Below are 12,277 nucleotides of genomic sequence, written 5' to 3'. Positions count from 1 at the left end.
CCTGCCTCCCGCCCGCGCGCACCGGCTGCCCGCAGCCGCCGCTCCCGTTCGCGCCGGCGCTGCACGGGAGCCTGCCCGCCGCCGCCCGCTTTGTGCTTCCCCCAGAAGATGGGAGCGACCTCTTCCCGGTCGGGAGCTATTTAAAAGGAGGGAGCGCGCCGCGTTGCCTGCTAGCGCCGCGGAACGGGGGAAGGATCGAGCCACACTCTCCCGAACCAGGTAGGCTCTTAGGATGGGCAGCCGAAGGGATGGGGTCAGCTACCTCCAACTCTTTTCCATTTCGTGCTCCTAAGGCTACACTTCGCTCCGCTTGGGCACAGGACCGGCTGCTAAATTGTGTGTGTGTGTGTGTGTGTGCGCGCGTGCGTGTGCCCCTCCACGTTTTCTGGGGTGTCCGCGCTTCTCCGGGAGCGAAATTGCTCGGGCTGGTGCGTCTGGGCGTGAGTGTGCCTGCCTGCCAGCGCCGGCTGCCTGAGGAAGAAAGGGCTGCTAGGGAGGGATGCTGCACCCTGCGCGGCGCGGGGCTCGGAGGCTTCAGGGCGCGAAGAGCTAAGTCCGCCCGGAATGCTGCGCTGCTGGGCATCCAGGCGTCCCCACCCACCGGGCTCTGCTCCGAGGTCATCCCTCCTCCTGGTAATCCCTGGGGTCTTCCCCCAAGGCCACACTCGCGAGTCTCTTTTCCGGCAAGCTCTAGGTGTTCCTTCGCCACGGACTGCGGAGAGGAGGGAGTTGTGGCCAGGGCAGACGGAACAGGCAAGGGGGGATTGCAGCGGGGAGTGGGCTGAAGGGTCCCGGTCTCTGGACACCGTGCAGCGGTGTGCGGTGGGGATTGGGCGCGCACAGGCATCTTTCCCCCTCGAGATTCGAAGGGAACTTTGCAGCTGCATTATCTGCCTCTGGAGCTTTGCTGGCTCTTGGGGAAATGGTCTGTGTGCTGAGATGTGAGGATATCCTTCTTGGCTCCTCCTTAATGAAGAAGAGGGAGGTCTTATGGGTGGACGGTCGGCTAAAGAAACCAAATCTGCCCCGGCGATGCTTTTAAAAATACAGTATGTGTGCATCCTTGATTTTAAAAATCCACCGCCCCCCCCTCCGCCCCCCCAGGATTCTGTTGACTATTTGATGAATGACTGGGGCTGGCAATTTGTATTTCCCTCTCCAGACAAAGTGGCAGTGGTTGGGTTGAAAGCAGAGTGATCAAATTTAACAAAGAATTTTTTTTTTTTTTTTTTGAAGAGAGCTATAATAGTGCATGGTGTCCGCAGTCACTGGAAAGAAAGTCATGCTTTGCACTGGGTATGTTTAGCCACCCCCCCCCTCCCCTTTAGCCTGGCTCCCTGGCTGGCGCTCTTTATCTCTCCTGCTAGTCAGCCACTAGTGGTTGTGACTATAACAATACAAACTTTGTCCTGCTGGAGGTGTAAAGACTAAAAAGAGAAAAAAGGATATCAGTAGGAGGTGTAGTGGAAGAAGCTTTTTAAAAAATGACAGATGTGGTAAAGACAGTACTGGCATCCAGATCATGGAGGAGCTGCGGAGTAGGTGGAGATTCTGATCAGATCTGGTTAAAGGCATCGCTTGAGTATCTCCAAATATGAGCAATTGAACACCCACAATCCAGCATCTGTGTGAAGATTTCCTAAGGGAAATGGGGAGCAACCAGGAGGGGATTCTGCAAGTATACCTCCCACCCACGCCCCACAAAACACACACACACGCGCGCGCGCACACGCGCGCGCGCGCGCACACACACACGCGCCTGTTTTCTCTTTCTCTCTCAGAGCTACTCCTGCAGCAAGTCCAGAAAGGAGGGAGGAAAATGTGTCTAGATGTTTCATTCATTTCAGATCAGAAAACGAAACCAGAATAACGGTGATTGCCTTTAGGTTCCTCTTTCAAATCCTGTGTTACTTGGATTTCGCTGGTATGGGTTTGCTAAAACTTGCTTAATTGGGAGCTGAGGCTGGTGTGAAAGGAGGAAGGAAGGGAGAGCCAGTTCCATCTTTGGGGCCTTGTGAGTGAGAAGGTGGGGGAAGACCCACTGATTTCATCAAGAAGCAAGATGTGTTTTCTTGAGTGGTTTTCATTTTACAAATTCCACCTGCTTGAAGAATTCCATTTGATTCTAAGTGCTATTTTGCTAAGATTTCTCCCGCCTACTAAAAAAAATGAGTCCTGCTTCCCTGCCCCCCCCCCAAATAGCTGTTGTCTTGTATGAAATATGGGATGTTAATTACTGGGGGGGGGGGGGGATAAAGAACTGGACAGAGGTAGACCATCATTGACTGTTGAGCTGTGCAGGGGTTGCAAAGGATGTAAGTATCCACGACAATCAGACTTCATTTACTCCGTCTTGAAAGCTTAACAGGGCTGGAAGAGGAGAGTAATGAATTAAAAGAATATGAAGGCTGTGCTTTATATCTATCTGTCTGTCAGTCTCTACGTCTATCCGTCTACTTACTTACTTGTCTATACATCTATCTTTCTATCTATCATTACTATTTAATGGTTTCTGCTAGATCATTTTGGATTAAGAGTAGGGGCTAGATAACCATTTTGTTGACCGTAAAGGGGAAGAGAGGTGATATAGCAATAGCAGTGTTTGAACTCCAAATAAAATTACAAAAGGAAGATGACTAGGACTAGTTGCAGGAATCACATTAATTGTTCTTTCAAGCTTATGATGTTTCAGAAAAAAAAAAAATTCCAAGAGAGCTTCAGTATTTTGTTAGCAAGCTATATTTAACATGTTTTTTATCAGACAAAAATAGACTTTTATTTATCTTGCAAAGTAAACGCATGGCTTCTTCCCTCTCAGTATTTAATCTGTTTCTTTGAAAAAAATAAATGAGGATAAAAGCTCTGCAGACCCAATGAAGTTGCATTCCTGCTTTAAAGCAAGTTAAAGCATCCATTTAGGTCATGGATGTGTTTCTCCCAAACTAAGTGCATTTTAGGACTTTGCCATATGATTTTCATGTTGCAATTCAGTGAGAGGAGCCCTTTCTGCATGATGCCTTCAGGTAGAGGGAGCACAGCTTGGAGGTTAAGAAGCAAGCTGTCTGCCCCACCAGCATGGAAACAAACAAGATCCCTGTTGAATTAGAAATTAAATCTGGAAAAAGAAACACATGAGTAAAAGAGGATGGTACAGTACATATCTTGCATGCTTTATATTTTTTGCAGTGTGAATGAATGTTGCTTTTAACCAAAAATTGTTAAGTTGTTGCTTTACATTTGCAGAGAATTTAGGAATCAAAACGTGGCAATCTCTCTTCTTCCTGCTCCTTTCGACCCCCCACCCCCCGCCCTTTTTTCTTGTAAGGGATAGATGTCTCTTGCCAGAACATCTCCCAGTATTGTCCATACCTTATAGTTAGACCCCTCATCATAACCTCTACCAAATAGTCTCCCATTTGATCAAATTCTCCTGCTCCCTCTTGTGGCAAATATTCTCCCTGACTTTCCCCAGATTTCAGAATCGCAACTACCATCCCTCAAGGCCCCGTTAGCTGCCTATCACTTGGGTTCTAATCTCAGTAATATTTGTGGCTGACCAAGACAGTGGGCTGCTGAACTAGGCATTTCCAGTTTTCTCTCTGAACAAAGGGAAATCTACCCCCTGGAGACATACTTGAGATTTAGTGAAAGTACATGTCAGATGCTTTCTGACCCATAGGGATGGAGTAGATTCCGGAAATGTGAGCTTTCACAGTCAGCTTTTGAGATTTTGATTTGGACTCAGAGCTAGTCCGGTGGGGCCTCATTAAATACAGTGAGATTATTTTCCGTTTTCTTTCCTTCTCTTCCAAAAGATACCACTTTCCCTGTGTGTCTGTGTCTGTGTCTCTCCATCTCTCTCTTTCCCTGCCTCCCTCCCTTCCCAGGCTCTTATACACACACACACACACACACACCCCACAAAATATATTTTATAGAACACATATTTTGCATGCTTAAACTAATCAATAATTAGGCTCTCAGTAAGGTTTGTACATCAAACAATCCATTTTCTGAACTGGAGACTTCTAGGGTGAGCTACTCTCACTGGCATGTTTTCATCGAGAGCGGTTCAGAATACGAATGAGGAGACTGGGTGCCTTTTTCCAGTGTGTTGACTCAACTTGGAAGATGGTTGCTTGCAGCCCTTGCTGCCTCAAGTGTTTTGTGTGGGCTCTCCTGGCTGACAACTCTTATTGAACTCTAAGTGTTTTATTTCCACATCTGTAATCGTCCTTTGATCCGCCCCCCCCAGGAGAGTGTAGTATGTAAGGAGATAGACAAAGGTTCAAGAGAATCACATTTTCTCTTTACCTGAAACTTTGTAGCCCATTTCAGGAGGAGGGGGAGGACATATGGAAGGAAAAAAGTCCTGACTGGCAGCTCAAGTGAAGGAAATGTGTTTATGGTCAAGGGCAAGTACATTGTAGGCAGCTGCCTATAAAGTGATTGGAGGGGGACAAAACATCTTTGGGTTTGAAGCGTTTATCCACCTGTAAACATAAGATCAGAAATTCTCGCTATGGGACCTTCATTTGAATTAAGTAATTCTATCTAGTAGATCCCTAATAAAACGCAAGGACATCACCCAGGAAAGAGCTACCGTTAATTCTCATAAACCATTGACGTCTGTGTATTCGTTAACTTGTATTGGTTTATCAGATCAGCTGACAGAAAAGTCCTGAAGGCCTGGATCACAGGAAGGTGAAGCAGAAGTGAAAGTAGTTTGAAATTGGGTTGGTGCCCAGTTTGTGCCCTCAGAGGCTCCTTCTGGTGGGGAAGTGTGAGGGACCTGAGTGCCCTCAGAGGAAGTAGAGAGTAGCCAGACAGAGGCAAAGATATCAAAAATTTGATCCTTTCTTGAAAACTTAGCTTTTTAAATTCTTCTGAGAATGGGCACATTGTATCCCCCCGTGTGAAATGTTATCCTTAAAATCTCAAATGGTTTCTACTATGTGTCATTTTAAAATACTCATACCAATAACCTACAAAATGCACATACGATACCAATTCAGACAGATGGTTTCTTGCATATATAATATAGACAGAAAAATAAATTCAAGTATTAGAATTCATCTTAATTTTTAAAAAGACAGAAAAAATAATCACTTTGTAGATGTCATTACATGTGAAGTCAGAATAATGAATAATTTCTTCATTGAATCGAACGTGAGATGAAAAGTCAGACAGATAAGAGGGTGATTCAGCAATTTACTCCAACCCAACCATGATATTTATTGAGCACTCAGTGTATGCAAAGCATTGCACTGGGCTTTTCGGAGAATGCAGATGATGAAGAGGAGTCATTTGACATTTGCTGAGTGCCCACTGCATGCCCAAGGCCAATCTAAGCACCCTGTGTATGTTTTCTCATGTAATGCTCCTAAGTGCCCTGAAAGAAAGCGTCGTTCTCCCAATTTAAAGATGAGACCCTGGCTCAGTTAAATAACTTATCCAAGAGCTAGTAGGTGACAGTACCAGTTTTTGACGTTGTTCAAGAGCCCTGCTCTTTGTACCATGTTTTCTATTCTTAGGGATGTTGTGGTCTAGGGCACCTAAATGCTGGGCCAAGTGAGAACTATTGCTATGATTGTCTAACGAGCAAAATTCTATAGCGTTGAAAGGAAGAAGAGAATATTGGAAAAGCCTTCATGGAAGAAGAGGCATTTTAGTTCATTTTCAAAGAGTGAAAAGGACTTCTAAAATAAATCAAGCCTAGCTATTTTTGAAACCTGTAAACCAGTCCCCGCTAATTTATAGCAAGGACAACCCTGGGGCGATGTTCGGGCCATTTCCAGGCTTTTGAAATCAGCTGTGTGTCTAGTCAGAACCAGGCATGGAACAGGGGATCTGGAACAAATGATAGCATAGGCCACTGTATCCGTGTATTTTACAAGTAAACCCCAAATTCAGGATGAATTTCCAGCATGACCTTTAAGGAAAGAAGCTGTAACAGTTCGAGAGGTCAGACAAGGGACAGACCACCTGCCAATCTGTTCCTCCCTGAAATTTGATGGTCAGGCTTTCTGGGCCATTACAGGTGGTTTTTCTTTCTTTCTTTGGCACTGAATGGCTCTGGTGCTTTCTCCCTTGAGCTTCTTGAACTTGTCCACCTCCTCACTTCTGCTTCTCCTTAAAACATAAGGCCCAGGGCCCACTGTGGCTCTGCTCTGCTCGATGTATAGCATCCAGTCCTAACAGCAAGTTTAGAGAATCAGACTGCTTACCCTACCCGCAGACCTCAACTTCCTGCGTAGACTGGGGCAGAGTCCCCAGAGGGAGTGGCATCGGGCAGGGGCAAAAGGATAGAGTTTGGAGAGGTGCTAAGTCATATATCGAATGTCTCTCAGAAGTTCCAAGTCGCTCTTCCAAAATAATCTACCTGCCAAATGCTGGAGGATGTGAGCTCCCTAGAGCTGACATGTGTGAGTTGGGACTGGGCAGAGTTGCTGGCTCTTTTTCCCCCAGACTCCTCGCTGCCTCTCTTCTCCTGGCCATGCACCTGTCAGTGGCCCCTTTGAAGAGCTGCTCCTTATCTGTGCTCTTGCTGCTTTGAACCACAGCTAGCTCTGGAAGAAACAGCAGAGATCAAATAAGCAAATGAAACAAATAAGCAAATGAAGGCCATAGGAAAGTACATGACTTTTCAGAGTGAAGTAGGAAACAGTTGAATTCAGTAGGGCTCTGAGGTCATTTCAACAAAGTCCCATCTTCTTTTTCTTCTCTGATAATATAGAAGGCCTCCAGAAATGTATCTGTGTTTTCTGGCCTCAGGAGTGTCCGGATGTCTATTAATGATTCCCCAAGGTGGAAAGGGAACTATGACTTTTGCTTCTAGACTGAGGGTATTGACTAATAAAATGAAGGGCCCTGGGGCGCCTGGGTGGCGCAGTCGGTTAAGCGTCCGACTTCAGCCAGGTCACGATCTCGCGGTCCGTGAGTTCGAGCCCCGCGTCGGGCTCTGGGCTGATGGCTCTGGGCTGATGGCTCGGAGCCTGGAGCCTGTTTCCGATTCTGTGTCTCCCTCTCTCTCTGCCCCTCCCCCGTTCATGCTCTGTCTCTCTCTGTCCCAAAAATAAATAAACGTTGAAAAAAAAAATTTTTAAAAATAAAAAAAAAATAATAAAATAAAATGAAGGGCCCTAGAGTACTCAGACTAAAGTTCTCTGAAGTCAAGAGACATATCATGATAGTCATAATATTGATGTGTATTCAGCAAAAGGGATAGTTAGCATCATGCCAGTTTGCTTCCCTTTTCCTCATTTTCCTCATCTATTAAATGAGAATGATCATAGTAAAAGGCCATGTGGGTTTTTCTGTGAGGAATAATACATTAATACTTGTGAAACATTTAGACTGGTTTCTGGCACGTGAGCGCTCAATAAGAATTTGTTCTTATTCCTTGAGATGAATGGTGAGGCTCTGTCCCTGCCTGTATGCTTTTATATGAACAGGGTAATTATGGGAGGTCGCCATGGGAAGGAGGAAGATAAGGACACACAGAATGACATACACCAGCGTTCACAAAACTGTTTTCCAAGGGGCCACATAGTAAACATTTTTGGCTCTGTGGACCATAGGGTTGTCACAATTAGTCAACACTGCTGTTGTAGCAGGAAAGCAGCCGTTGACGATACACAAATGAATGGTCATGCTGTGTGCCACAAAACATTATTTAGTGACACTGAAATTTGCACATCATATAATTTTCACATCAAAAAACATTTTTTCATTGTTCCAATTATTTACGAAGGTAAAAAAAAATTAACAAAATGAGCCTTATAAAATTAGGTGACAGGCTACATTCGACCTGATGGCCATAGTTTGGCAACTCCTGATATACAGCTAGATTGTGAGAGACCCAAAGGCGATATTAGTGAGTCAGAAGAATCCTAGCATTTGGGGTTGGGATCGCGCAAAGAGAGGTGGCCTAGAGCCTAGCATCCAAGACCTCGTGGTAGAGCCTAACTCTGGCAAGTCTGAGATGTGTGGCTGTGGAAAGGTCTTTTAAGTTACCATGGCCTGAGTTTTCATGTTGGGAAAAGGGAGTAGAGGCAAATTAGTTAGGCTTTCAGGGGACTTCCTAGCAATAAAAGCAGTTTTATGAAGGGAGATTGTACATTTAAGATGGATCATGGAGGGCTGGTGGAAAAGCATGAGAAGGGAAAACTGTGCACGTTTGGGTAATTTTTATTTAGTAGCTCAGTTGATTACCAGGAACAGAAATCCTGGGAAGATAGACATGTGCTGTATTGGTGAATGTTGACCATGGACAACAAAGGGAGGGATTAGGATATTGTAACTTCATATTGTTAGCAAAATTCCCCAGTTTTACAGATCAGGCCGAGAAGGAGAAAATGACTTGTCCAAGGCCACAGGACTGATCCTTGAGATCAGCAGTCATTGGCCCCCAGACTGATGACCCTTCCGTCTACCCCATTGTCCCTAGCAGAGCGATGGAAAGAAATTAATTGTGATTACATGATTGTGACCTCAGAGGGGCAAGTCTCAAAAAAATTGCAGAAGCCACTTTCAGTATTTTCTAAATGTGAAAGCATCCCCTAGCATATCTAAGAAGTTAGGTCTGTCGGTAACCAACCCCATTCCAGAGAAGGTGAACTGCAAAAAGTTTAACCCAAGACCTTGTACTCCAACAATCTTTTGCCTGGGTTCCTGCTGACTATCTTAATTTTCAGCTCACATGTTATTTCTTCAGCAAAGCCTTCCTTAGCAGGTCTGATTCTCTATGACTTACCCTTGCAGGACTGCGTGTTGCCTTTACAACATTTATCAGAGTTAACAATTGTTTCTTTTTGAACTAATTTAAAATAACATCTGTCATCTGTCTTCCCAGCTACATAATATATTCCAGGAGGAGAGAGAGTGTATCTGTTTACCTCATGATTTTAGCCCCAGTGCCTCTCCCATTCCAGACAGGTAATAGACATTCAGAGTTTGTTGAATGAGTGAGTGAACGTTCTCTCATAAGTCGTTGATACTGATGAAAATAATCCTTGCTTAAAAGGCGTAAGTTACTATCTTCACTTGCTAATTAAATGATTAAATGATTGGCATTTCTTCCTCCACTGACTTTTTTTCTTAACTCTTTTCCACTGGCTCCTCTCCAATCCTGGCCTATCACAAAAAGACCATAACATAATCGTCTTGGCATGGTTACATAACATTAAAACCATAACACTTCAGCCAATATTTAAACACTTCTTCAAATATAGGTATATGGGATTGGTTTAAAGGGCATATTCACTAGATGCTTTATCTAGTGGAGAAATTGTATGTTTCATAAACTGTGCTCAGGGATTTGTGTAAAAATTTCATGTTTTCCCATAAACTACTCAATTTATTCTCTAAATATTAGAATTTGGCTAGTTCCTTTCTACCCTGCTTCCATTTAAAAAATCTATTTGTTGTATATACATGTGCATCTAGTTTTAGAGCCATGACATTAGGTATATTGTCAGAAACTTTAGAAAACGGTAGCATAGAATATTGACGAAGGGTCACCATTACACGAGCATCTATCAACTTGAGTTTTTTAAAAGAATATTTCTTTTCCCTTCCTACTACTGCGTTTCTCAAGAACATCTTATTCTTTCAAGGACTGTGATTTGACACTATGCAGAAAAATTTAAAAGACTTACAAACTTCAAGTTGATAGGGTTCCATCTTCTGAAAAGCAATCTACTTGAAGATGAAGCTTAATGACTCAGGGAAAAAGCTGATGAAATTCACCAGCCTCTGCTCACATAACCAGCATTTTTCCTTGTTAAAAAAGATTTTTTTTTTTAAAAAAGGCATTCTGGGTGTTCCTATCACATAGCTTGAAATTGGATTCTGTATTAAATATCCCCAGTCCCAAGAGCCAACTAGAATGCACAAAGCGACTACAAAGATTTAGCCTTGAGTTGAAGTGAACAGAGGGGCTGGTGAAAAGCCCCACAAAGACCCTATAATTTAAAGAGCACAGCCTTCCTCAGCATCTAAAGCTTCAGGTTTGGGATTTATGTTTCTGCATATTGTCTCCTCTATTCAGGAATTGTGCATGGAACCTGGATAGAAAGTCTCCAAACTCTTCCATTTATCCTGGGTCTTTGTCATGTGTTGATGTAATGTCCCAGCAGTCCTTAGCTGTTTCTATTTCAACAGGGCAGAACTAACCCTTGGCAAAATTATGAAGTAGGCATAAATGACTCCCAGTGCTTTAATCTCTTTTGGGAGCCCCCGTGATCTCCTGTTAGCGTCCATTCTCCTCCACTGTCTTCTCTCCTACCTCCCGACCCCCCACCCTCCAACTCACCAAGGGGCTTCATATTTCGATGCCATCTGGAGTGCCAATCTATGGGAAGAAAAGCCCTTCTGATGTATTATTTCACATCAACACCTTGCTGCTATTGCAAGAAACACTAATTCTAGTTTTTCAGTACTAGTCTCTGTCCAGTACTTTGTCTAAGTGCTCTGCTCTGCAGTCTGTGTTTGCTGAAGATACCCCATGCCAGTTCTACTCTCTACCCAGTTCTTCCCTTTAATCCAATGCCGCTGAGGGGTGTTGCCAAGACTGCCCATATCAAATCGGCTGGGGTGCTTATTAAAGTTCGAATTTGCGTTTCCTCTTCAGAGGTACTGTACATCGGATGCTTTTGTCATCCTTCCAATCCTGTCCTTTAAAAAAATTTTTTTGGGGGGGGCGCCTGGGTGGCTCAGTCAGTTAAACGTCTGACTTCGGCTCAGGTCATGATCTCATGGTCCGTGAGTTCAAGCCCCGCTTCGGGCTCTGTGCTGACAGCTCAGAGCCTGGAGCCTGTTTCAGATTCTGTGTCTCCCTCTCTCTCAGACCCTCCCCTGTTCATGCTCTGTCTCTCTCTGTCTCAAAAAATAAATAAACGTCAAAAAAAAAAATTAAAAAAAATTTTTTTTAATTTATTCGTTTTTTTTTATTTTTTTTTTCAACGTTTTATTTTATTTTTGCGACAGAGAGAGACAGAGCATGAACGGGGGAGGGGCAGAGAGAGAGGGAGACACAGAATCGGAAACAGGCTCCAGGCTCCGAGCCATCAGCCCAGAGCCTGATGCGGGGCTCGAACTCACGGACCGCGAGATCGTGACCTGGTTGAAGTCGGACGCTTAACCGACTGCGCCACCCAGGCGCCCCTTAAATTAATTCGTTTTTGAGAGACAGAGAGAGACAGAGCAAGAGCAAGGAAGGGGCAGAGAGAGAGGGAGGCACAGAATCTGAAGCAGGCTCCAGGCTCTGAGCTGTCAGCACAGAGCCCGACACGGGGCTTGAACCCATGACCTGTGAGATCATGACCTGCCTGAGCCGAAGCCGGATGCTTAACCGACTGAGCCTTCCAGGTGCCCCTCGATCCTCTCCTTTTATGCAGTCTTCCATATCCTTCCTAGTATTCGTGGTAATTTGAGTAACTAACTATTTGAGTTGCTTGAAGACAGTGAGTTCATCAGGTGCAGGTGCAATCATTTTTGTAATCCCTGTAGTGTTTGGTTTCGTGCTTTGCACATAGACACCACTCAATAAGTGCTTGATGAATAAATGACTGGTCCACTGTCTAGAGCCAGAAATATACCGAGGGCTGTACTTCACTCAGAAAACCCAAATTTCTTAAGATGAAATGTCAACAAGCTCGTGTGGAAAATATTTTTAGGTAGGAGATCTTTTTTGGTGACCTAGATATAAACGCATGCATATGACCTCATTTTTGGTTCCCAGTATGTAAGGTCAGACCTCAAAGAAGGGCTTCTCTTTCTCTTCAGGGTGGATGCCGAACAAATTATTACCTGAAATAGTTATTATTGTCCATAACGAGGCCCCTGAAAGAGTCACAGAGCACAGATGAGGTGTTCCGAGGCCCTGCCTTGAGGAGTTCACTATGCTTAAAAACCCTGGGTTGTAGAGATGTAGGCTGGGAAGTCTGAGGTTTCTAGAACCTTGGTTGTATTAACCCAAGAGCTCAAGTGCATTAACTTGGTAATGAGGTGATCCACTTTGAGTGTGTCAAGGTGTATCCATGATCTCACGGTCTGAATGCCTGGAAAGTCTCTCCTTTTCTGTGATTCTCTAGTAACAAAAGAGTTCTGTTCCAGAAGGGGGACCTACACTTTGGCTTTTATAACATCCCACCAGAATATGAGTTTCTTGGGGGATATTATCTTATTCATCTTATTTTGTTTTGTTTTGTTTTATTTTATTTTATTTTATTTTATTTTATTTTATTTTATTTTATTTTATTTTATTTTATTTTAT

General features: G+C 44.1%; 1 protein-coding gene across 13 annotated transcripts in view; it reads left to right on the top strand.

Moving 5' to 3' along the window:
• Window positions 1-12,277, top strand: part of SLC8A1 (solute carrier family 8 member A1) — a 387,431-nt gene that overhangs the window by 56,021 nt on the left and 319,133 nt on the right. For 2 of the 13 annotated variants that reach the window (XM_040496600.1, XM_040496598.1), the window contains exon 1: window positions 465-633. The exons of 3 other annotated variants lie outside the window; for them this stretch is intronic. In XM_040496600.1, coding sequence (XP_040352534.1) covers window positions 565-633 — 69 coding nt within the window. In that variant the 5' untranslated portion in view covers window positions 465-564. Of the gene's footprint in view, window positions 1-46; window positions 220-463; window positions 634-12,277 lie in introns of those variants that run through there. 8 more of the 13 variants (XM_040496607.1, XM_040496595.1, XM_040496599.1 and 5 more) reach the window with 6 other exon arrangements.

The sequence above is a fragment of the Herpailurus yagouaroundi genome, unplaced genomic scaffold, assembly GCF_014898765.1.
Source record: "Herpailurus yagouaroundi ecotype Mexico unplaced genomic scaffold, PumYag 188, whole genome shotgun sequence".
NCBI lineage: Eukaryota > Metazoa > Chordata > Mammalia > Carnivora > Felidae > Herpailurus > Herpailurus yagouaroundi.
The sequence above is the reverse complement of the archived record's forward strand: the minus strand, read 5'-3'. Positions and strand labels throughout refer to the sequence as shown.